The 26,498-nt window shown below is 41.5% G+C and overlaps 1 protein-coding gene across 1 annotated transcript in view; it reads left to right on the top strand.

The window, feature by feature from the left end:
* stim2b (stromal interaction molecule 2b) overlaps positions 1 to 26,498 on the top strand; it is a 128,956-nt gene that overhangs the window by 89,786 nt on the left and 12,672 nt on the right. The window contains exons 6-10 of the mRNA XM_060825090.1: positions 2,039 to 2,154; positions 9,334 to 9,511; positions 10,359 to 10,536; positions 22,232 to 22,399; positions 23,548 to 23,648. Coding sequence (XP_060681073.1) covers positions 2,039 to 2,154; positions 9,334 to 9,511; positions 10,359 to 10,536; positions 22,232 to 22,399; positions 23,548 to 23,648 — 741 coding nt within the window. The remainder of the gene's footprint in view (positions 1 to 2,038; positions 2,155 to 9,333; positions 9,512 to 10,358; positions 10,537 to 22,231; positions 22,400 to 23,547; positions 23,649 to 26,498) is intronic.

Below are 26,498 nucleotides of genomic sequence, written 5' to 3'. Positions count from 1 at the left end.
CATGCAGGAATGGAATTGCTCTGTCAAACAGTGAAAAGTAACAGATATTATGTCAGATGGGCCTTTCAGATGCTGCAAGGGACCAGGAGACCCTCCAGGCAGGTATTCAAAAGCCAGTGTTATTGTATAGCTGTGAAGGTAACTACCAAGATTCAGATCAATTAATATATCTTCAAAGGTCCTATCATTCCAACCTCCACTGGTTTCAGACCCTGATTTATCACACCTCTGTCTCTTACTTTCCAATAATGTCTAAGCATTGGCAGTTTCACTGAAAAAAGGTTAAAATCTCAAATACCGGTGAGTGTGTACAACAAGTTGTTTGTAGCTTTGAGAAGCCATGCTAGGGAGCTTGGAGGGGTCCAGCGCCAACCAGGTGCAACCTGACCTTCTAGACCCTGAACTATTTTAGATCACCTTCCAACACCATGTGTAACTCCTCTTCTGAAGTCCAGCAGCCTTCCATCAGCTATGCTACATCTATTGGATTACCAGGGCAAGCTACGTGGAAAACAGGTGCTAAAGGATCACACGGGTGATAAGTTGACCTTTGTAAGCAGTATGGGATGATTTCAAGGATACAATTGGTTGAAATGCCTCTTGTGTTGGCAAGTATTTTTGCATCGTGGCCAAGTGGAGCAGTGTGATGATCAGTGACTGAAACGCTGAGGTATGCAAACTCTGCCATGGGATGAGCTTGCTGTTACCACAGCAGATGAATTCTTAATGGGGAGCTGTCTAGGTGGTCATGAAAGTCGCTCTTCCTCCTTGTTCTCCTGTTGATCAAGTTCCTCGTCATCGTCATCGAGCTGGCAAGATAGCCACATACCTGTTATACAGATGGCTAAAACTATTCTGTCATGAAGGTGAAATGGTACAGCATGCATGCCATTTGCCAATTCGTGTGGCAGCATCGGTGGATAGCACTTGTGGCCCAGGGACCATGTTTTGGTTTACTGTACTAGTTCAAATACCACTCTCTCAATCAGTGCTGCAAAATGATGGAGTCAAAACTTCTGCTAAAGTATCAGGTATTAACCTGGTGGAAGTGCTGGTTACATATGCAGGATGGTGATTGTGGAACCCTTGAATTCTTTTTTATTCCTGTCCTTGACAGATTTGATATAGATGTTGCAAAGTAATGTGCATGAAGATAGTGGCACACTGCAGTACAGAGAAGCTTGCAACTGTAGTGCCATCATGTGCTGGAGCTGTGTATTTGGTTGTAGTAAGAGAAACCAAAACGCAACTGTATTGATACTGCAGTGAATAAACATCTGTGACATGTTATAAATGCGTCAAGCTGCAGCCTAAAAACCAGACTCAAATGTGACTAAAACCATAACCTTCAGAGCCTTAGGCAATACGGGCCATGTCCCACTTGGCAGTTGCAGTTGGTGGCAGAGTTCAGTGAAGAGGATTTGTGCACCTTTCCTCAGATTCAAGTTGGGGAATTGCTCCTTGAACACCATGAGTGGCAATGATGTGCTGAGATCACTGTTCCCTCATCCTCCCTCTTCCATGTTTACCCTGTTCTGTGTGGCCTCCATTCATTGTCTAAATCATGTTGTATTCCAAGTCCGAATGGGTTTATTCAATTGTGCAATATCGAGAGAGAACTTTAGCTGGAGCAAAATCTCATCACTAGTTCCAATCAGTGTTTCAAATTGATTTGATGTCATGATCTGCTTGCTCGATATAGTCCTGATGGAGGATCACTGCATGGTTACTAATGTCTCCACCAATATGGTATGTAGTGCAGTATGCCACAGTCATCAGTTTGAAGCTTTGAAAGTTGGCACACTCCCCAAAAATGGTTATTAACGCGCTCTATGTCTCACCTAGTATCTCCTAATGGACAGTCTGTTTTAGTTTGTGTTTTGTGAAAGCTTGGTGACTGTTTGGCGGGCTGGTCATGTCAGTAGAATCGGACTCCAGCAAAACTTGACTCATTAAGAACAGAAAATAGTTTGTGAAATAGCAAGATAACGATGTTATTTCAGTCTTGATATTTCTAAACTCAGTGTTTGGTTTACAGGTTGGCTGTGAATGAGATTCCTTTTATGGTCTCAAATTTGAAAATCACTGACCGGAGTCACAGACAAAAGCTACAACTCAAGGCATTGGATGCTGTGTTATTTGGAGCTCCGATACGTGGGTGTCTATTTGGATTACTTGTTTAGTTTAAATGTGTTATGTAGCTTTTTACATGTACATAATAGAGATTCCTGCATCCTCCATCACATCTCTAAAATTAGTTTTGCAACTAATTAGCAACCTGTCATTTAAAGCTGCAAGCTGATGTAAACGTGAATTGACGTGTAGTGACTAGAAGGGGGAACTTTGTGTTTCCATCTCCTTTATAACTCAACTGAGCTGAGGTGAATTGTCATTTCTTGCTGCTCCCATTGGCTGATGTCAACTAGCTCAGTGTACTAAACCAGTTCCTCAGCTGTTCATTGGGTGGGTTTGCTGCACTCATCATGATAGCCTTATGTTTTGAGAATTTATGGAATAGATTCTGACTATTGCTAAATTTTACCTCACACTTGATTGCCCAGTAATAGTCTTAATTATGTAACATGGTTGGCATGGTGGCTCACTGGTTAGCACTGCTTCCTCACAGCACCAGGGTCCCAGGTTGGATTCCAGCCTCAGGTGACTGTCTGTGTGCACATTCTCTCCATGTCTGCGTGGGTTTCCTCTGAGTGCTCCGGTTTCCTCCCATAGTCCACAAAGATATGCAGGCCAGATGAATTGGCCATGCTAAATTGCCCATAGTGTTAGGTGAATTAGTCAGAGGGAAATGGGTCTGGGTGGGTTACTCTTCGGGGGCTCGGTGTGGACTTGCTGGACCGAAGGGCCTGTTTCCACACTGTAGGGAATCTAATCTAATCCCCTCCCACAGTTCAAAAATATGCAGGTTAGGTGAACTGGCCATTCTAAATTGCCCATTGTGTTAGGTGAAGGGGTAAATGTAGGGGAATGGGTCTGTGTGGGTTGTTCTTCGGAGGGTCGGTATGGACTTGTTGGGCCGAAGGGCCTGTTTCCACACTCAGTAATCTAATCTAATCTAATCTAAACAAAAACATTAGGGCATCCTGAGGCTGAAAACAACCATCAAATGGTTATGTTAGAATAATTGTTTCTCCATTAGGTGGCACTGTTGCTACACATCTTTTGTGGAGCACGAATTATCTTAGTAGAACGGGGAATCTATCCTACAGATCTTCTGGACCTCTTCTGGAAGATCTTTGAAAATGAGCCATGAAAGCAGCAGTGTTGAATCCCTAATGAAATACAAATTGAATAGTTTTGACTAGCTTACTCGCCTGCAGTGGCAAGCATCACACAACAGTTAAGAGTACTGTGCCTTGATACTAAAATCTGACTTGATCAGAACTGTTATAATTTTCCTTTAAAGTAATTAGAGCACACAGTTTTTTATAAAGTGACAACATTTGTAAAGGGATGCTGTTAATGTGCAAAATTGAACATTGATCTACAATGAAGCTGAACAAGAAACAGTTCTAAACTTCATAACTCTACACAGCTTTGAACCATTTTCACTAATAAGGGAAAACAACTATAAATAGCAATGTTGTCTCCTGTTGGCAAAAACTGAACCGTGTAAGCAGAACATATCAATACCAAAAAACCAAATAACTGCAGATGGTGGAACTCCAAAATAAAACCAAAATTGTTGGAAAAGCTCAGCATTTGTAGAGAAAAAGCAGAGTTAAGGGTCCAGTGACCCTTCTTCTGAACTTCAATTTGGTTTAAATATTTGTTCTGGAAATGAGCCTACCACAATATTTTCTTAGTGACAAAATCGCTAATATTTCTATTTAATTAACTTCTTATAATCGTGCTTATTGTTGAATAATTTTTAAACATATATAGAGAATAATTTTGTCCCTGAGCAAGTCTTGCTGTAGCATTTTGAAACTGAGTTCATTTAGTAATTGTAGCCCAAACCTTAAAATGTTGCCCTGATTGTGCAGTTATACAGTGCTTTTCTTGCACAGGAGCAGAAATCATCTGGACAGACCATTGTGAGGTCAAACGCCAGAAAGCTTGCAAGTTTTTGACAAAAAGATATATATGTGTTGATATATTCTTTTAAAAAAATATATTTCTGCAGTAAGCAGAGTTTGAAATATTTCTCTGTTAGCAATGTTATTGGACATCTTGTAATTGATATCAAGTGCTGTGTGCAATAATGACGTACCAAACAAATTTATTACCCTATTCTGATATTTTAGTTCCAGGTATTCTGTCATGAATAGTGATCTCTCAGATGTAAATTTGAGAGTGCGAGTATGAGAGAATGGAAACTGCTTAAAGCCTTCAATTTAAATCCGGAAGACACCATTCAAAAAACATGAGATACAAGCGAGAGCTGCATAAAATCAGAAATATCTGCAATGGTTTTAATATGACCATCTGATGTTGGGATTCTGAACTTGCATTCTTTCTTTCAAAAATTGTTGAGACTTGGAGGTGGATATGTTTAAAACTGTAAAACCAAGAAAGATTACTGTTCACTTCAATTCTGGCTGTGTTGTGTGATAGATTGATTTTGCCTGTTCGATCCTGGCTACTGCAGACTGCTGAGATAAAATAGATCCTTTTAGCCCAATCAGGGCAACATAAATCTTCAGCTATAAATTGCAATACTGCTAATTCTATCGCGACAATATTTTTTCAAGTCTTATTTACTGAATCACTTGCCTAACCATCCCTGTTATCTTTAGCTAAGGAGTACTGAATTTTAAGCTCAGATATTGAACTAGACAGAAGAAAATCTTGGAACATGACTTATTGCTGTTAAAGTTATGCCGTTTTCCAAGAAGACTTTCTTTGGTTGTATTTTTTTTGTTTTGTTTACCATTGTTAGCAGGAGAATTGGTAATAGTAATCCTTATGGCATTGTTAGTTTGTTCTTCCACCTATTTGCAGTGACCACAGTCACGAAATCTAATTCACTCGCCTCTCAAATGGTCTTGGAAGATGAACTCTTTCTGGACGTTTGAGGTTCCCCCCCCCCCCCCCCCCCCCCCCACCGCAAACTTGGCCTTAACTGCAAGCATCAATGTATGGCTCACTTTGGAAAAATCGATTTCCATGACACATTCTCTGGTGCAACGAACAAACCAAAAGGCATTTACCCATGGTATGGTATTAAATCTGGGTGACCAGGAGCGAGAAGAAAGTAATTGCCTAAAAAGCTTTAACCAACTCGCCCAGAGTTAATCAGCATTCTTGTGAACCAAGCAGGGAGCTCCATTTTTTTTGGCAGAAGCTCCTTCAATCCTAGCTGTTGTACCTCATTGTTCAGATTCATTGTTCCTCGTGCAGAGCCATGCACAGCTAGGAATCATTTCAAACAATCCAGTATGCACTACGCATGATTTTAACCAAGGAGAGTTGCTAAATAGTTTTCATAGCTCCCACCTCTACTGAAAACAAAAGATGCTGGTTATTACCAGCTTTCACGCCACTACCGCTCTGACAGAAAAGAAGTACTCCTGCATTGGCAGCAGTGTGATGTAGAAGTTCAAAATAAACAGAATTTACAATGAGAATTAGGTTTATTGTCACGTGTTCAAGTTACATTCAAACAGGAGTGCAGTGGAAAGTGTACAAAGTGCATCGGTACAAACCTTACATACGATAAAAAGAGAAAATGCAGAAAAGAGTTACACTACATAACAGATATATGTGGGAAAATAAGAAATAAAACAAAAAAATAGACAATACAGCCTTTCTAAAAGGACTTCCACGTGCTTTGGTTCTCGGGGGCGCAGAGCCATTCTTCGCTCTAGGCTCCCGAGTCACCGTACCCCATCCCGCTCTGGATCCCCGAGTCACCGTACCCCATCCCGCTCTGGATCCCCGAGTCACCGTACCCCATCCCGCTCTGGATCCCCATGTCACCGTACCCCATTCCGCTCTGGATCCCCGAGTCACCGTACCCCTATCCTGCTCTGGGCACCGCCCTGAGTCACCGTACCCCATACCGCTCTGGTCCTCCCCCTCACCCCTTCTCCCCCCCCCCCAGTCGCTGTACCCATCCCGTTCTGGATCCCTAAGTCACTGTACCCCATCCCGCTCTGGGCCCTCCCCCGAGTCACTGTACCCATCCCGCTCTAGGCACCGCCCTGAGTCACCGTACCCCCATACCGCTCTGGACCCCTCCTCCCCCCGAGTCACCGTACCCCATCCCGCTCTGGACCCTCCCCTGAGTCACCATACCCCATCCCGCTCCGGATCCCCGAGTCACCGTATCCATCCCATACTGGGCCTCCAGTCACCATACCGATCCCACTCCGGCCCCCGCCACCCCCAGAGTCACCGTACCCAGCCCACTCCGGCCTTCTTCCCCCCCCCCCCCCAGTGACCATACCCATCCCGCTCCGGGGCCCCTGAGACACCGTACCCCATTCTGCTCTGGATCCCCAAGTCACTGTACCCCATCCCGCTCTGGGCACCCCCCGAGTCACTGTACCCATCCAACTCCAGGGCCCCCCACCCCACCCGAGTCACTGTACCCATCCTGCTCCGGGCCACCCCCCGAGCCACCGTACCCATCCCGCTGTAGGCCCCCGAGTCACCGTACCCCACCCCGCTCTGGATCCCTGAGTAACCATCACCACACCACTCCAGGCCCTCTGGCCGATGTCCCTAATCCACTCTGGACCCCTACTGACTGTGTCTCCACTCCGCTCCAGGCCCCCGCCCCGCTCTAGATCCCTGAGTCACCGTACCTCATCCCCCTCCCGGCCCCCCCGAGTCACTATACCCATCCCGCTCTAGATCCCTGAGTCACCGTACCCATCCCGCTCTAGATCCCTGAGTCACCGTACCCATCCCGCTCCCGGCCCCCCGAGTCACTGTACCCATCCCACTCGGGGCCCCCCGAGTCACTGTACCCATCCCGCTCCGGACCCCCGAGTCACCATCACCGCACCACTCCAGGCACTCTGGCCGATGTCCCTAATCCACTCTGGGCCCCCTACTGCCTGTCCCCACTCCGCCCCAGGCCCCTGCCCCGCTCTGGGGCCCCCCGAGTCACCGTGCCCATCCCGCTCTGGACCCCCAAGTCACCGTACCCGTCCCACCTTAGGCCTGCTGGCAGAAGAGGAAAGAGACAGAAGAGAAAGAAAAAAGAATTGCAAGAGATTAAAAGGAAAAGGACTGGATGGAGTGGACAAGATTTCTGTTCTGCTGCCATCTGGGGTATAGGATCAAACAAGATCTCAGGCTAGATACAGACTCAGTACGTACAAGGGATTTTGAATTTCTGTCCTTTTAAACAACTTAGGGGAAGTAAACGGTTTCACTGCGAAGACATTGACCTGGTGAGAGTAGTGTTGTTTGATTTGTGCCATGTTTCTGCTGTCCACAGCAGCTAGCTTTGCAACTTTAGGATCCCACCCTGTTTGTTAAATTGCAGAGAAATCTCTCAGTGGCACTTTTGATTGCATTGTTACTGCAGAGTATTTGAATTAAAAAGTGAAAAAAAAATAACCACTCAGTGGTGTGATCAGTGTACTAGGGAGCTAAATTCAGAATGGACTTTGCCAAACTCATTGCCATAGATAGATCTGGCCCACTATTTTAATTGAGCAGAAAATGGTGCACAGTGAGTCTGAATTTCCATTATCAAGAGTAATGTACTACCCTGTTCCCTGGCCAACATCTCTGTCTCCGGGTTGCTGCAGTGAAGCTCAGTACAAGCTGGGAGAACAGCACCTCATTTTCCGCCTTCTGACCAATATCGAGTTCAACAATTTCAGGGCTTGAGACACCTCCCATGCCCTTACCCCAACCCCTATACATGGGCCTTGTTTTCAGAGTCTGCTATTACACAAACTTATTGATAGCCACTAATTATACACTAATAGTTATTCATTCTCCTAGATTGATCATAATTCACACCTTTGTTTGTCCAACTGTTCTCCTTTCTCTTTGGGCTGTATCTCCACCTGTCATTTACATCTTCCCCCCCCCCCGCCCCGCCCACCCTATCTTCAGCATAAGAGCCGCCTTTTCCCTAGCTGCTATCACTTCTGAATAAGAGTCATTGGACCCGAAACGTTAACTCGGATTTCTCTTCAGAAATGCTGCCAGCCCTGCTGAGCTTTTCCAGCTGTTTCTGTTTTTGTTTCTGTAATGTTGTTGCTGTGGTACTGAACCTACTGCGAATCCTCTTGCAAGGATGCCTTCCTTGAAGAAGCTCTCTTCCTCCCTCTACAAGGATTTCAGTGAGTCTCTCTCTCACTGCACCCCCCCAGGTCAATCTTCTTCCTAACCTCTCCGCCCCCACCCCACTCCGGCCTATCACCCTCACCTTGACCTCCTTCCACCTTTCACATCTCCATCGCCCCTCCCCCAAGTCCCTCCTCCCTACCTTTTATCTTAGCCTGCCTGGCACCCTCTCCTCATTCCTGATGAAGGGCTTATGCCCGAAACGTCGAATTTCCTATTCCCTGGATGCTGCCTGACCTGCTGTGCTTTAATCAGCAACACATTTTCAGCTGTGGTACTGAAGCCTAGATGATAAATCCATGAATGAGTTCGAGCTTCACCATAGCAGTTTGGTCACTTAAAGTTTGTTATTTTGTTAAACTGCATTTTAAAATGAAAGCTGCTGTCAAGTAGTTGCCATGAAGTTGCCACAAACCCTTCTGATCTGTTATGACCTTCAAGGGAGATGCTGAAATGTCCTCTGAAAAGAATATTAAACTGCCCCGGTGCACCAAAATTCTATGTAGAGTGGTCCGAAAAGACCACCTGCAGTCAGCTTTTCAGAGTCATTTGGTAATTGAGCAATAATTTCTGGCCTGATGCCCACTTTGCAAACCAAATTAGCAAAAATACACTGTTAGTGGCAGCTGTTTCTCACTTCAATCACAGAATTGGAAAATTGCCTTTTCTTACTTTTGACCTGAATGTTTATTTACAAGCAAATTAACATTTACAAACTATATAGTTATTTATAGTTTATTGATAGCTATATTCAAGGCTGACATTATAATTATACTCCAAATAGTTCACGACAATGGAAAACTATGCAATTAGAACAGGAGGGTGGTATTGCAGTAAATCTCTATTGTATGTGGTTTCCTCTTGTAATATTAGATTTTTGTATTTATCTATATTTGTATGTTCTTGATAAGTATGGAGAACATTTCATAACTAAAGCTAATAAGCATAACATATAAATGGAGAGAATGAAGCAGCCATTTTATTACATCATTACGGCTGGCATTCTAAATGCTTAATAGCTCATTGATTTTGGCCATAATGTTGCTTTATTCTTTCCAGGTCCTCGCCACAACTGGTTGAAGGATTTTATTCTTGCAGTTTCCATGGTTGTTGGTATTGGTGGCTGTTGGTTTGCATACACACAAAACAGAAACTCCAAAGAACATATTGCAAATATGATGAAGGAACTAGACAGTCTGCATAAAGCTGAGGAAAGCCTGATGGAATTTCAAGCAAGGTGAGATCAGAAAAAAGTCCAGGCTAAATATTCAAAATTGATTCCTCAAAGACAAGTCCAAATGAATGGACTGTTTCTTCAGAGAAAGCAATGATCTTCCCTGTTGCATTTTAAACCTTTTAAGATACAAATCTTAAATCACGTGAAGAGATACACTCCTTTAATTCTCTGATTTAATTCATGGCAAAGGTTCTTAAAATACATTTTAATAACCAGGTGTTCCTATTTCCATGTCATTTTTTGCTGCATCACTTTGAAAGTCTGTTATGTTTTAAGAATGATTTAAAATTCTATTGCACTATGGTTATCTTAATAGCTGGTGCCATCTTTGAGTATTAGTTTAACCAGAGGTGTTCAACATCATGTAATGGCCAAGCTAAGAAAGCGTTAAATGCTAACTTGCAATGGCTAAGACCAGAATTAGGTCAGCATGAATTCTACTGCAGTGTTTCAACTGTGGACTTAAAAAGCAGTGTTTGATTTCCAGTTAAAGCTACTATTTCCAATTAGGTTCTTCCTAATGAAACTTTGCTTTAATTTGGAGAATATATTGCTTTCAGAGTAATGTTCAGGCAACTTGCAGATACTATCTACGTCCCGCTGTTGCGTTATTTTCCCATGGTGGAATTTATGGCAACATTGTGTTGGTCATTCAGCATTAAATTAAACTTTTATAATGATTCAGTGAACTGACTCTGCTAAAATCAGCCCCGTTCATGATCTCGAATTTTCACTGTACCTCACCATGAAAAATAGAATCCTTCATGGAAAATGTCATTTGTGAGGAGCAGCTGTTAATATACATGTTTGAGACATTTTGTTTTTCACTTTTCTTACCCTAACGAAGACTTCAAAAAGCTCAAGAAGAAAATCGAACAGTTGAAGTGGAAAAGCAAAATTTAGAACAAAAAATGAAAACAGAGATAAATGATGCCAAGCGGGAGGCACAACGTCTGAGGGAACTACGCGAGGGCTCTGAGACCGAGCTCAGCCGGCTCAAATATGCTGAAGAGGAGCTTGTACAGGTGCAAGATTTTTAAAAAAAGTTTCAGACCTTGAGTATGTACAAATGATCAAGTTTGCTTTCAGCCTCAGTTTTTAAATGAAAAACATTGAGCTTGCTTTTCAGTGCTCAGCAGAGAAAAAAATGTGGAATTGGAATCGGGTAAATGAAACCCGGCTATACTTAATAGATGTAGTCTACAAATGCATGGTGTAAGTTATTGTTGGAACAACAAATTGTGTTGATATTATCACGTTAGAATCTTCTGTCAACATAGCTCAGTGATCAGACCCATGTCTCGGAGTCAGATGGTTGTTTGTTCAAGTTCCCACTCCAGAGAGTTGAGCACAAAGCCGAGGCAGTCATTTGTTTTTGGTACTAAGTGAGGAAAATTGCTTTGGGATGTCTTGAGGTTATGAAAATACATCTCGTTGTTTCTTCCACTTTTTTGTTGCTGAACCCTTAAAAGAAAGCTCACCTTTTTTTCAAAAAACTGAGGCTGAAAGTGACCTTGACAATTTTCTTGGAAATTATCAAATACGCGCAACCCAATTTGTTATGAAATGCTATATTCTTCATTTTTCACTGTACACCTCCATTGCGTCCAACAGAATTATTAGCTGTCAGGTGAGGGAGGTTAACATCCCTGGAATCGGAGAGTAATTTTCAAACACAGCAAACGTTGTTGCTCTATGAGAAGTAATTCGCCTACAAGTATAATTTCCGTGCATAGGATCAAGAATATGCTACATCAGCACTGAAGTCTCTGCTGCCATTCATTGTGATCATCCCTGATCTACAGTCTAACTCTGAGTACCTGCCTTTGTCCCATATCCCTTACTGAATTTCAGTTAAAAATATCAATGCATCTTAGTTTTAAAATGAGCAATTGATCTAGCATCAGTTGCTTTTAAATGAACGTTCCAGATTTTGCTGCCTTTTATGTGAAGAAACATCTCCTAATTTCACACGTGAATATTCTGACTGTAATCACTTAACCTGAGGGTTCTTAACTAGCAAATAGAATTTTTCCCAATTTTAAACCCATCGGTACCATGTTGCAAACTAGTATTTTTTTACAGAGGTGACCAGTCTGCTCCATCAGGAAACTGCTCAGGCTGTGAAGATAGAAGTGACCCCGTGTGTAGGACTTTCCCTTGCTACATGACTGACAGCATTTTGTTTTCTTTCTGTTTGTGGGCTGGATGAGTTCTCAAGCCAACTTTCCAGTGATAGTCCCAAGTGGGAAATATTATGTAAAATACTCAATTGGAATAGTATTTTGAAACTAGTATTCTGGATAATAGAAATTTCCTGAGATCATATTATTGGAGAAACAAGCTGCAATCAGTTCTCCAGGCAAGCAATGATGAGTTAAACCTATTGTCATTATGAGTGTAAAGGTAGTAGTTTTTTACTGTTAACTTCTTCATAATGCTGTATATGGCATGAAGCACTGGGAACGTTTTCTGTTTTTTTTTGTTTGTTAATTTTATTGAACTCCACGAGTGATTCACTCTTTGTCTCAACTGTGAAGCATTGGTTATACATGAAAAGAACAACTAATTACAGATTACTACAGAATAAGTGAATTGAATAGCATCATTTCCAGCTCCAGGAAACTAATTTATAATATCGTGGTCAAAGATTTATAACGTTGATGGAGAGCTTTTTGGCATTGCATAGGGCTCAGAGAACACCCTGGGAATTCAGCCAGGAATACAATCAAATTACATAATATTTTAGGGATGTTAAGATTTACTTTTGTGCAAAAGTTATAGCACCAACTCTGATCAATTGTTTCAACTGGTTTAAACCAGTATTCATGTTCCACACTGGCCCCTTCCCTCTTGAATTCCACCTTTGTGCTTTTTGTTCTCTTTTCCCGTGGATGTCATTGTTGTCTGCTTCATGTTTCACATTTCCCCCTCCCCCCCTCATTTTATTTTCTTCATGAGATGTGGATGTCATTGGTTGGACCAGCATTAATACCCATCCCTAATTGCTCTTTAGAAGATGGTGAGTTAGTTGCTGCCTTGAACCACTGCAGTCCTTGTGATGTAGGGATACCCACAGCGCTGGTAGGAAGAGAGTCCGGAATGTTGACCGAGCAGTCGAGTACCAAGTCCGCATTGGTATGCCGCTTGAAGGGGAATCGGCAGGTGGTGGTTTTTCTGTACAACTGCTGCCTTTGTCCTTCTATTTGGTGGAGGTTGTGGGTGAAAGGAGCATGGGGGAATTGCTGCAGCCAATATTGCAGTTGGTACATACTTCTGTCAGTGTGCAAGGTGGTGAATGGAGTGAACATTCTTGACGATCGAGGGGATGCCATTAAGCAGGCTGCTTTGTTCTGGAGAGTGCTGGGCATTTTAAGTGTTTTGGAGCTATATCCATCCAGCCAATTGGAATGTATTCCATCACAATTTTGACTTTTATCTTGTAGATGGGGGACCTCTGCTTGTAGTGACAATATTTTTATATGGCTATAATGTTGCACTCAACAGCCATACCACCAACCTTGAGTCCAGCCTCTTGATCATGCACAGATTATTACAGGTCTAATGATTCCCCCTGCTCAGCTGAGAGCCTCCCTGTGCTGGTTATCCAGTCAGGTTCTGGTCCTGCCTGAAACTGAGATAAGTAATGGGTTCTAGACATCCTTAATCAACCTGTCAGAGATGTTATGATACACTTCTGGAGCTGGTGGGACTTGAACCCAGGCCTTCTGAGTCAGAGGTAGGGACACAATCACTGTGCCACAGGACCCCTAATAAGACTGAGCAGGATCACGTACCACACTGTGGGCATCCTCTGGCTTTGACCAGCTGAGAATTGAAACTTGCTAATCAATCTGTTCAAAGATGTTATGACACTCCACTGGAGCAGGTGGGACTTGAACATGGGTCTCCTGGGCTGGAGGAAGGGATATTGCCACTGCACCATAAGTGCCCTTGCAGTGGGTTCCTAATCTTGTTCATTTCCCACTTCCACCCTGGAGTGTTGTATCTGAAGCTGCCTTGAAGTTCATAATACTGTGAATATGGCTGAAATGCTAAAATGTACATTGAGGTAAATTCTTCTGGAGAGTTGTGTCAAGGTGACCTAAATAGGTGGTGTTTAGTAAATCTGTGATGCATGTTGTTTGGCATTACTCATATATTCAGAAGTAGTAGCACAGAAAAACGTTACAATCCTTGTAGGTCTGTTGTAATTTTGATGCAGAAAAAAAGTAGTGTTTTCCAGCGGTCAAAATGTGCATAGTGCCAATTAATTAAAATGTGTAGTAATTTTACTTAAGTATTTGTCTAGGATATAGTTTGGATGTTATGTAGAAAATTTACAAAAAAAGTTTATTTATTTCATGTGAATGACGTTTAAATGCATCTTCAGAATACAAACACAGGTAAATATAAATACTGTATCTGATTTTCATTCAGTATATCAATGAATTCTGCCGGTCAGGATCATTTAACTAAAACTGATGCCTAATAATGTTGTGTTCCATTTACTCAGTTGGTTTAGCTGAACTAGGTTTGTAAAGGTTGCATTGTCCTGTGTATAATGTTTTTTGGGGTTTTCTGTACTACTTGCAGTTCTACAAGCTTCTTCCCCACGGAGTTCTAGGTTTTTTGACTCCAGCTTCTGTGTGCCAGCCCTTTGTTTTCCTTGCTAATGGCAAGTCTACTTTCAGATGCCAAGTCCATTCCATGGAACTCTCTTTAAATCCCTCTGTTTTTCCATCCCCCCCTGTTTTTAAAATCTCCTAAAACCCACAACAGTGCTAATGTGGTTACGTAGCATTGTTAATGTAAGCTGTTGATAGGACCAGTATGACCCAAGAACAGAGGAATTGGGAATTCTACTATGTCCTTCTGAAGCCTGTCCTGCCTTTCGATAGGATGATGGTCGACGTGATTGTGATGTCAACTGCACTTTCCTATTCATCTCCCATGCCAATTGGAAATCATTCAGCCTCAAATATATTCAAAGACACAGCCTCCGCAATTCTCTGTGAAAGAGAATTCTACAGATCACTGATTCTGAGAGAGAGAGAGAGAGAGAGAAAGTGCTTCATATCTTCGTTGTAAGCTGTGCTCCCTAGTTGTAAATTACTGCAGAAGTGGAAACACCCTGTTGGCAATCACCCTGTCAAATACGCTCAGAACTTTGTGTTATTAAATAAGATGATCTCTTATTCTAAATATTGATGGGTTCTGGTCAAAATTGCTCAACTTTTTCTGATTGGATAACACTTTCATACCAGGAATCAGTTGAGTGAACATTCTCTGAACTTCTGTTGCAGTTAATCCTTCCTTAAGTAAAGAGACCAAAACCAGACACAGTACATCGTAGGTGATCTAATTAAGTTCTGTCATAAGGTGCAGCAAAATTTCTTGGCTTTTGTACTCCTCCATTTCTCTTGCAATAAGTGAGGACTGCAGATGCTGGAGATCAGAGCTGAAAGTGTGTTGCTGGAAAAGCTCAGCAGGTCAGGCTCCATCCAAGGAGCAGGAGAATCAACGTTTCGGGCATGAGTCCTGAAGAAGGGCTCATGCCCGAAACGTCGATTCTCCTGCTCCTTGGATGGTGCCTGACCTGCTGCGCTTTTCCAGCAACACATTTTCAGCTCTTGCATTAAGCACCATTACTCAATTTGCCTTCCTCATCTCTTTCTGCTGCACCTGCGCACTAACTTGGCAATTGATGTAGTTAGACACTCCGATTCACCTGTACCTCGGAATTCTGCAGTCTCTCTCCATTCATGTAAATTGCTACTTCCTGTCAATAAAATGGACAAGTTCACATTTTTCCCACATATTCCATTTGTTTTCTATTCTCTTCTTTTAAGGCTATTTGTCCTCTTTGCAACTGACTGTCCAATTCTCCTCTCATCACCAAATTTAGAAAGCAGGCTTTTGGTCCCTTCTTTCAAGTGATTGGTATTGATTTTATACAGTTAAGGCCTCAGCACTGATCCCCACGACACTCTGCTAGTAACAGCTTTTCATCATGAAAATGAATCTTTTTCTCATCTTGTGCAAGACAACAGTAACAAAATACCTGTTCAAGGCCTCTGCTATTTCTGGGATTTACATATTAAAGAACCTAAACCATCATATCCCATTCTAAAAGAAGACTTCATCTAAATTTGTTTAAGAACTGTAACCTGGTGTTGCGATTTTTAACTCAAGTTGTTTAATATATCATTACAACTCTGTGACACTGTCACCCTTTTGCTACAAATTCTGTGTCCTATGATCATTTTCCGCACCGCCTGATGAAGAGGCAGTGCCTCGAAAGCTAGAGCTTCTAAATAAACCTGTTGAACTATAACCTGGTGTTGTGTGATTTTTAACTGTGTCCACCCAGTCCAGCACCAGCACCTCCAAATCCTTTCATCCCAGCTGTAGGGATATGCTGTTTGATACAATTTACAAGTCTTTGAGATTTAGACACTACGTAGCTCAGCATCACAGCACCATTGAAATTCATATACCATGTTAGTCATTTGTGTAATGGACACATGTCTTTTTGGCTTGACAACAGCATCCTGTTAATGACAAAACTATCTGTGATGTTACAGTACAGAGTTGTCTTTTAAATTCCTTAATCAGCCATGGATGCTGCTTCCTTTTTATTGTCTGTCTTGCTTTCAATATGGACTGTATCTTTACTAACAGTTATGGACAACTTCTTAAATAGCCTGCCACTGTTTTTCAATTACCTTTGGCAAATCCGTTGTCATACCCTTCAGATTGCCTGTATTTAAGTTTACATAATGCCTCTTTCTCACGTTTATCTGAGAGCAAAATTTTACCATATTATGATCACTTCTTGAAAATATGTTTTTACTGTACAAATATTAATTAATTCTGCATCATTGCACATTATCTGGTCTAAAATAGCCTGATCCCTGGTTGGCACGAGAATGAACACTTTTAAAATCTGTCCCAAATACTCTCTCTTGACTTATCTTCAACACTACTTCTGAGAGTTTGACTGGTTCAGTTCAATTCAATTCAAATGAAAATTAAAATCACCGATGATTACTGAGCCATTTGAGATGTTAAGTCAGATGGTGAAAGGTTTGGTCAATAAGGTAGATTCTAAGGAGCCTGTGAAAAATGGAATGCAAGGTAAAGGTGTAGGTGGGTAAAGATTAGGGAATTTGAGTTGTTTTAGTTTGGCATGGGGGTCACTGGGCATTTATTATCCATCACTAACCACTCAGGGCAGTTAAGAGTGAACTGCTGTGGTCTGGTGTCACATGTGGCAGACCGAGTAAGAATGTCAGATTTTGTTCCCAAAAGGAAATTAACAAATCATCTGAATTGGAATGCGACCAACATCCTTAATGGGGTGGTTTGTTTATGCAATTGATGTGGTTTTAAACTAATTTGGCTTGGGGTTGGATGTGGAGGTACAATAAAGGGTGATGCACAGAGATGTATAGAAGAAAAAAAAAGTTAGTCGAGAAAGTAGATTAGATTATATTCCCGACAGAGTGGAAACAGGCCCTTCGGTCCAACCAGTCCACACCGACACTCCGAAGAGTAACCCACCCAGATCCATTTCCCTCTGACTAACACACCTAGCACTACGGGCAATTTAGCATGGCCAGTTCACCTGACCTGCACATTTTTGGTAATAAAAGCTAGCAACATAGAAACGATTTATTCTGTGCAGTAATCTGTAAACGTTCAAGTGGCCAAGAACTATGTAAAGTAAAAATTAACAACTTCATTTTTAAAGTACAGCAGAGAATAATTAACTAACCACTATTTACAATTTCTTTCTCTAACCTATCTTTTACCTTCCCTTCTGTAATACTCATCCAATAAAACTCCCAAATAAGATTTACACAACAACACTTCTTATCTCAAAACCAAGCAGCTGGAGGTTCTTGTCTACGGATCATCTCGTGTCTTCCTTTCTCCTTGTTAGGAATTTCTGTGTTGCAGGTTACTGATCGAAAAGGTATTTTAAAGAGAGATGTTTTTCAAGCAGTCTGTTACATGCTAGTACTTTGCAGTTCTCCTCTCAACTGTTCAATTCCACCCCGCTTCTCCCCCCCCCCCCTCCCCCAGCCAAAGCCTCCACATCCTTCCTATAGTGTCATGGCCAGACCTGCACACAGTACTCCAAATGTGGCCTAACTAAAGTTTTACATAGCTGCAACATGACTTTCCAATGTTGACCCAACTGTTGAAGGCAAGCTTGCCGTACACCTTTACCACCTTATCCACTTGTGGTATGACTTTCAGGAAGCTATTGACTTGCACTCCACATTCCCTCTGTATATCCGTGCTCCTCGGGGTCTTGCTATTTATTGTGTATTTTCCTCTTGCATTTGACCTCCCAAAATGCATTAGCTCTCACGTGTCTGGATTAAACTCCAGCTGCTATTTTTCCGCTCAACTTTCCAACTGATCTATATCCTGTTCCATCCTTTGACAATCATCCTTAAGCTCCACAACACCAAATGTGTCATCTGCATACTTCATAATCAGACCACTTACATTTTCATCCAAATCATTTACAAACATATGAGATCCCAGTACTGATCTTTGCAGAATATCCCTGGTTACACCCCTCTCACTGCTAACTTCTCTCTTTTATGACCAAACCAATTTTTTATCCAACTTACCAATTCACAACACCTCCATGCGACTTAATCTTCTGGACCAACCTACCATGAGGGACCTTGTGAAATAATGTCAATGTAGACAACATCCCCTGCCATACCCTCATTAATCATCTTTGTCACTTGGTCAAAAAAACTCAGTAAAATTTGAGACAAGAGCTCCCTCTACAAAAAGGTATGCTGACTATCCTTAATAAGTCCTTTGTATTCTAAATTCAAATAAATCCTGTTCCTCGGAATCTTCCCCAATGATTTCCTGGATTATCCCTGTTGCCCCTGAACAAAGGAACTGGTTAATCTCAATTATCTGAGACCTCACCTTGGCAAAAACCCCAGTATTCTCCTCCCTTTCCTCCTTCAGTATCCAGGGATAGGTTCCATCAGGTCCTGAGGACTTCTCTATCATAATATTTTTGAATCCCACCTCCTTAATATCAACATGCCCTAAGCTATGGAAGTACCCCTCCCTAATCTGCCAACGTCCATGCCCTTCTCCCTGGTGAATGCTGATGTGGAGTACTCCTTAAGGACTTCACCCACTTCCTTTGGTTTGACGCATAAGTTCCCTACCTTAGATGACAGAATGAAATAATGTGCTGGTTAGTTGGGCTGAACAGAGGCAAATGGAGTCTAATCCTGAAAGTTATGAGGTGGTGTGTTTTGGAAGCCTAACAAGACAAGGGAATGCACATTGCATGGTTGGACCCTTGGGAGTACAGACTATCAGAGGCAGCTTGGTGTCCGTGAAGACAGCAGGATGGATAGATAAGGGGTTGAGAAGGCATGTGGGATATTTGCATATAGAATACAAGGAACTGAACACAAGAGTAAGCAGAGTACGATAGAGCTATATATAACATTAGCTGGATCACAGCTAGAGTATTTTCTGTGTAGTTCTTGTCACCAAACTAAAGTAAGGACGTCATTGAACTGGAGAGGTGGGGGGGGTGGTTTGGCAGAAGAGATTCGCCAGGATGTTGCCTGGGCTGGACTGATTCAGCTGTGAAGAAAGTTGCGATAGGCTGGGATTGCGCTCCTTGGAGCAGAGAAGGCATTGCGTTGGGGGGAGATGGAATCTCTCTCTAATCTTGGGTTCTGGAATCTTGGGTTCTGAGAGGAACTGACAGGAAGGGTGGGGAGAAACATTTCCCATTATTAGCGGGAGTATTGTGGGTACCTGGAACTCATTGCCTAAAAGGGTTGTAGAAATAGGAACCCTTAAGATACTTAAGAACTGTTTGATTGAATCCTTGACATGTAAGGCCAAGTGATGGAAAGTGATTGAAATAGATGGATATTTGATGACTGATGAGGACACGATAGGCTGAAAGGCCTCTTTCTATGCTATACCAACTCTATTACTCTGTGACAGATGCGATTTTACAAAATTGACAGTTATTATATGGTTGCTATCAGATCAGCTTGTTATCTCCGATTCTTATTGAATTCAGATTTCATCATTTGCCAAGGCTGGATTTAAACCCCTGAACCCAGAACATTTGTCTGGGATTCTGAATCACGAGTCTTATAACATTATGGCCACTATGTCTCTGCCTTTCTTGCAAGGCTGCAATTCAGTGTCATACCTAGTTTTCCTGAAGATAAATTAATAGTGGGCTTTCTTCTTGAGTGTCTATTGTCTGTGTAATGAAGGTGCAGCTACAATGCTCTTGAGTAGGATTTTGCAGGATTCTCACCTTATGGCAATAATCAGTAAACGGAGCCAGAGGGTCATACACCATGGAAACTATATCGATGAATAGTTTCCATCAGTATTTACTGTAGAGAAAGACATGGCAAGTCAGGATCTCAGAGGAAATAAGTAGAGGTGTCTTGTAAAGAGTCTACATTACAGAAGAGGTGCTGAAGGCCTTAAAATGCATAAAGATAGATAAATCTGATCAAGTGTATCGAAAAAAATTGAGGGAAGCTAGGTAAGAAATTGCAGGGCCCCGAGGAGTGACATTTGTATCATCTGCCATAGGTGATCTGGCGGAAGACTGGAGGGTGGCTAATGTTGTGCCATTATGTAAGTTAGGCTGCAAGGAAAAGCCAGGGAACTGCAGACCGGTGAGCATAATGTCAGTGGTAGGTGAGTTTGTTAGATGGACTTCTGAGATCTACGTACATTTGTAAAGGAACGGACTGATTAGGGATAGTCAGCCAGGCTTTGTGCGTGGGAAATCATGTCTTACAAACTTGATTGAGTTCTTTGAAGAGGTGACTAAGATGATAGATGAAGGCAGACCACTAGACATTGTCTACATGGACTTTAGCAAGACCTTCGACAAAGTTAATAAGGTAGATCACATGGGATCCAGAGAGATCTTGCCAATTGGATATAATATTGGCTTGGCAGTAGAATATAGAAGGTTGGGTTGTTTTTCGGACTGGAGACCTGTGACCAGCAGTGTGTCTTAAGTATTGGTGCCTGGTCCACTGTTGCTCATTGTTTGCATAAATGATTTGGATGAGAATTTACTAAGCATGGTTAGTGAGTTTGTGGATGACACTAAAATTGATGATATAGTGGGAAATGAAGGTTATCTAAGAATACAACGGCATCTTGGTCAACTGGGCCAGTGGGCTGAGGAACGGTAAATGGAGTTTAGTTCAGATAAATGCAAGGTGTTGCGTTTTGGTAAGACAAACCAGGGCAGGACTTAGATTGGTAGGGCCCTGGGGAGTGGTCTCCTTGGCGAGTGGTGTCAAATAGAGAGATCTTGGGGTGCAGGAACATAGTTCCTTGAAAGTGGCATCAGAGGTAGATAGGGTGGTGAAGATGTTTGGCATGCTTGCCGCCTTCAGTTAGAGCATTGAGTAGATGAGTTGGCACAGTACTCTCATTTGGAGTACTGTGTACAATTCTAGTTGGCCTGCTGCAGAAAGGATATTATTAAACTTGGAAGGGTGCAAAAAGGATGTACAATGATGTTACTAAGACTGGAGGGTTTGAGTCAGAAGGAAAGGCTGGGACATTTTTCCCTGGAGTGTAGGAGGTTAAGGGGTGATCTTAGAAGTTTATAAAATCATCATAGGTAAAGTTAATAGTCAAGGTCTTTTCCTGGGGTAGTTGAGTTTAAAACTAGAGGGTACACCTTTAAGGTAAGAGGGATAACTTTTTTACATCGAGGGTGGTGCGTGTATGGAACGAGCTGCCAGAGGGAACTGTGGAGGTGAGCACTGTCACAGTCTTGAAAAGACGTGGACAAGTACATGAATAGGAAAGGTTTAAAGGGATTTGAGCTGAACGCAGACAGATGGGTCTAGTTCAGTTTAGGAAACCTGGTTGATGTGGATGAGTTGGGCTGAAGGGTCTGATGCCATCTTTATCCTTTTGTGTAAATTTATTAAAAGACTACATAAATAGAGTATTTCAGTAAAACAAATACAGATTGGAATGTCCAGATTGCTTAGAGCCAGAGCTGATGGAGTGCTCTCTTTTCCATTATATTGGGAAAGTTGGAAGAGGGAGTTCTCACCCTGACTTGTTTGAAATGAGTTGAGAGCATCCTGATAGCAGGCAAAACCTGGGAGACATTGCACGGGTCAGTGATTTCAACATGATTAATTTCACAATAACTTTGGGTTTCAGTTCAGTCCAAGAACATTATCTTGTAGAGGCAAACAACAAATGAGGGGAACAGACAAAGCATTTTCTAAATTGAATAGTACCTCTCACCCTTAACTGGCCAGTCACTGAAAAATATTCTTTTTCATTCTATTTTACAAAACTTATATAATTTTAAAAAAGCTTCTTAAATAGAGTCTTAACTTTTGTGTCTCAATATTTCCAATTTCTTTTCAGTTATTATATTTTCTCATCCTTGGCATTGTGCTGCAGGGAAATGCATTTTTTTCTTCCTTTGTCTCTAACATACTGCACAATTTCTTTTTAACTTGCTGGTAGTTCAAAAGCAAGAAAATCAAGACATCTCCTTTCACAGTCATCAAATTTGATGTATGGTGAGCACAAGTGAATGAAAATAACACAATGGGATATTCAGTTTTACTTTAACAGGATTGAGAATCTTAATTATTTTGTAACTAGTTTTTAATGTTTGGTTGCTAGGTTCGTGTGGCACTGAAGAATGCAGAAAAGGAGTTGGAGGTCCGCAGTGCCTGGGCACTGCCAGAAACTCTGCAGAAATGGTTGCAGCTTACTCATGAAGTAGAGGTCCAGTATTACAACATCAAGAAACATAGTGCTGAATTACAACTCCATGCTGTAAAAGAGGAGGTAAGTGTAACATTAGGCATTATATCTTACTGATTTCTTCAAGCAGATATTGTGTGCAGTTTTGGTTGCCATACTATAGGAAGGATGTGGAAGCTTTAGAACGAGTGCAGAGGAGGTTTACCAGGATGTTGCCTGGAATGGTAGGAAGATCGTATGAGGAAAGGCTGAGGCACTTGGGGCTGTTCTCATTGGAGAAGAGAAGTTTAGGGGAGATCTGATAGAAGTGTATAAGATGATTAGGGGTTTAGATAGGGTAGATACTAAGAACCTTTTACCGCTAATGGAGTCAGGTGTTACTAGGGGACATAGCTTTAAATTAAGGGGTGGTAGGTATAGGACGGATGTTAGGGGTAGATTCTTCACACAGCGGGTTGTGAGTTCATGGAATGCCCTGCCCGTATCAGTGGTGAACTCTCCTTCTTTATGTTCATTTAAGCGGGCATTGGATAGGCATTTGGAAGTTATTGGGCTAGTATAGGTTAGGTAGGACTCGGTCGGCGCAACATCGAGGGCCGAAGGGCCTGTACTGCGCTGTATCCTTCTATGTTCTATGTTCTATGTTCTATATGTGAAATGAAATCAAAGTGTTCTTCAGTTCAGTGACAATTTGTAATAATTTAAAGTAGACCATTCATAAGCACCTGAAATATTTATTTGTTTTGATGATTTTATAGCAAAAAAATGGACAACTCATTTGTGAGCAATGAATTGTGTTTGACTCAACTCAGCACAGGTAGACAATCCTTTATCCGAAATCCTCGGGGCGGTGGTTTTTCAGAATTCGGAATTTTTCGGATTTTGGAATAAATGACATTTTCACAGTGAAATATATTAAAAATGACCTAACAGCAGATGCACATGTGAATAGTACAGGCTCTGAGACACAATTGACGCTTGCCAGGGCTGGGCCACGCTGTCAGGTCATATCTGAGTGACGTGGTTCGAGTGGGTGTGGAGTTGGGTCATGTGTTCGCACGCTGAAATGACGCTCCACATTCCATGGAAAGGATTTCAGAGCTTTTCGGATTTTGGAATTTTGGATAAAGGGTTGTGTACCTGCATTCCATAATTTACTTGTACAGCAGAGAATTAAATTACTTTCATATGGCTTATTGGAGACTCTAATATAATTTTACTGCTGTTTTTAGGCAGAGAAGATTAAGAAGAAGCGTAATACTGTATTTGGAACATTCCATGTGGCGCACAGTTCCTCTCTGGATGAGGTTGATCACAAAATCCTGGAAGCAAAGTGAGATTCTTATTGCCTTAATAAGTATTTGTTTACTTTATTATTCCAAGCTATATACTGGTGATTCAATTGACTGTGCTATAACCCTTCTCTGTATTGGACCTAGTATATGTGTTAAATGTGTGGGAGGATAGCACATTTTTCTGTAATAGCTGGAATGATCATTAAATGCTTCTACACCTTCTAGGAGTAAACCTTGATGGTTATACTGATAAAGGCGAAACAGTAAAATGATCAGAAACAAGACCAGGAGATCAGCAAAGATCAATATTGACATCAGCAGTGACCTATATAGGCTTGCAACCTGCGAACAAGGTCCCAGCAGCAAACCCACCAATTACATATGGTTTAGACTAAGGAGTTCCAGAGATCTCATCCCCATGTTGCGTGGACTGCATTGTACAGAGTGCAAGTTCAGAGCAATAGTTCTAGTATACATCTGGCAGTCACTAAGTGGTTCGCAGCGCCTGCCTCTCCATGAAAGCCATCAGCCTCATCATGAAGGACAGCAAATACTGTCACACCTGAGACATGGCAGCCTAATGGTAATCCAGAAACGAATGCATGTAGCTGCTGGCATATCTGCCAAATGATCCCTCACCTATCACTGCGCCTCCATTAGGATTCAGTTCGATAGGACCTTTAAAACCAACATCAGTCTGGGGCTCAGCATGGACAGAACTTCTAAATGTCCTCGAACTGTCAGCTGCCTTGACTGTCACAGCTCTCATTAGCTGCTCCTGTTGTTCTGTAAAGTGCTCACCAGGTTGTGATCACAAGTCTACTGGCCATCTGAAAAACCCACTGAGGTGAATTTAGTGCTAGGGGAAAATACAGGGGAAATATATGATGGCGTAAACTGAAACTTCCGCAGTCCGTGGGTGTAGACACCCAGTCTGTTTAGCTATGTTCATGAAGATGCTGCCAGCTCAGCCAGTAATGGTGCTACTAAATAATTGTTCATGTTGGATGTTAAAGTCCCACACCCAGAACACAGCATGCACCCTCCGTGCTCCTTCAAATTAATATCTAATACTCTTGACAATGTAATAAGCCCTTCTTCAATCTAATTCTAACTTTAATTCTCTTTCCAGCTACAGTTGGATACATTTCCCAAGGGTTTTTATTTCCAAAGGGAATGCATTTTTGCTTTAAATTATGAATTTTTAAAATGTTTGCAATTTTTCATCTAGCGTCGTATCTTTTAATCTTGGCAACTTGCCCCTCATACCTATGTAATTTGCTTTGTTCAGATACAAGTTGCTAGTTTTGGATTTAACCAAATTAATCTCCAAGTTGATATAAAGTTTTACCATATTCCATTCCTTGGAATCCAATATCCGAATATTGGACTCCAGTCCGCCAGCTCCATGTTTAAGTTTTTTGAAGAAATAATGTATTGTACATGTAATTATGCAGGACTGTGATGCTCTCTGGACATTCACACGTTGCAAAATCCCAACTTTCATTGCCATCCTCTAATCAACTTTTGTTTTATTTATTTCATTAAATTAAAATTAAGTTAAAATTCAGGGCTCCTTTCTGAGCTGTTATGGTTCCTGGTCGTTTAACATGTTTATTAGTTCCTTTATTATTTAATTCCTATTTACATATTTTAGAGTTGAATTTAATATGAATTCCTATTTCTTTAATGTTGGTATTCTCTGCTCAGTTCATTTTAATTTGATCCCCTTTAATGTAATTGAGTAATTAAATACTGAACTCAATTATATGATCAGTTCGCTCTTTACGTTGTTATAAATTATTAGCTGTTAGCTCCTGAGTTCGAGCACTGGTCTGACAACTTTTTCAGATTTAGACTTCTTTGCATTGACTTCATATACTGAATTTTATGGTAGATTTAAAAAAAAAATTGTGGTCCTCAATTGCCTATTTTCATAAATTCTATTGATCCCAGCAACTGCAGCTGGAAAATGTGTTTTTTGGGAATATATTAATCAATTTGCAAACGTTATTAATTGCTTGAATCTTGAACCATGTTCTTTTTGACAGCAGAACCATATCATTGAAATTTCACTAATAACTGGCTTGATACAGACATCTGTAATCTTTTTGCAGTTTCTTCCCCAGGAAAGCAATTTGGAAGGGAAAAAAATTGTTTCAGTATTTTTGATCTTCTATCATTATGAACAAATTAAAGTGCATTCAAGTTACTGGTTTTAGGCAATTCTGGTCTTTTGAAGCAGTATTTGTAATTTATGCTTTTTGGTTGCAGACAGTAATGTTCTTCCAGATAATTCAAGGTACATTGAATCCATAACATTTCTTTGAAAAATAAAAAAAGCAAACCTGATCAATGTGAATAACATTCTGATTTATCAGCTAAAACTTGTGTTGGAGGTTAATTTAGTACTTAGTGAGGAATGAATTCTTGATTGCACTCCTTTTAAAACTAACTTAGTGAGTTATAGAGATGGACAGCACAGAAACAAACCCTTTGATCACAACTTGTCCATGCCGACCATTCCATACACGCACTACCCTCTGTGAAAAAGTTGCTCCTTGGGTATCTTTTATATCTTTCCCCTCTCACCCTAAACCTGGGCCCTCTAGTTCAGGACTCCCCCACCTCAGGGAAAAGACTTTGTTTGTTTACCCTATCAATGCCCCTCATGATCTTATAAATCTCTATAAGCTCACCACCCAGCCTCCGACTCTCCAAGGAAAACAGCCCCAGCCGATTCAGCCTCTCCCAATAGCTCAAATCCTTCAACCTTGGCAACACCCTCGTAAATCTTTTCCAAACCCTTTCAAGTTTGACAACATCTTTCCGATAGGAATTAATAAGGTTACGTGACCTATGACAAAGTGGTGCTTTCTTAAAAAAAT

This window comes from Hemiscyllium ocellatum, chromosome 1 (assembly GCF_020745735.1).
Source record: "Hemiscyllium ocellatum isolate sHemOce1 chromosome 1, sHemOce1.pat.X.cur, whole genome shotgun sequence".
Lineage (NCBI taxonomy): Eukaryota > Metazoa > Chordata > Chondrichthyes > Orectolobiformes > Hemiscylliidae > Hemiscyllium > Hemiscyllium ocellatum.
The sequence above is the reverse complement of the archived record's forward strand: the minus strand, read 5'-3'. Positions and strand labels throughout refer to the sequence as shown.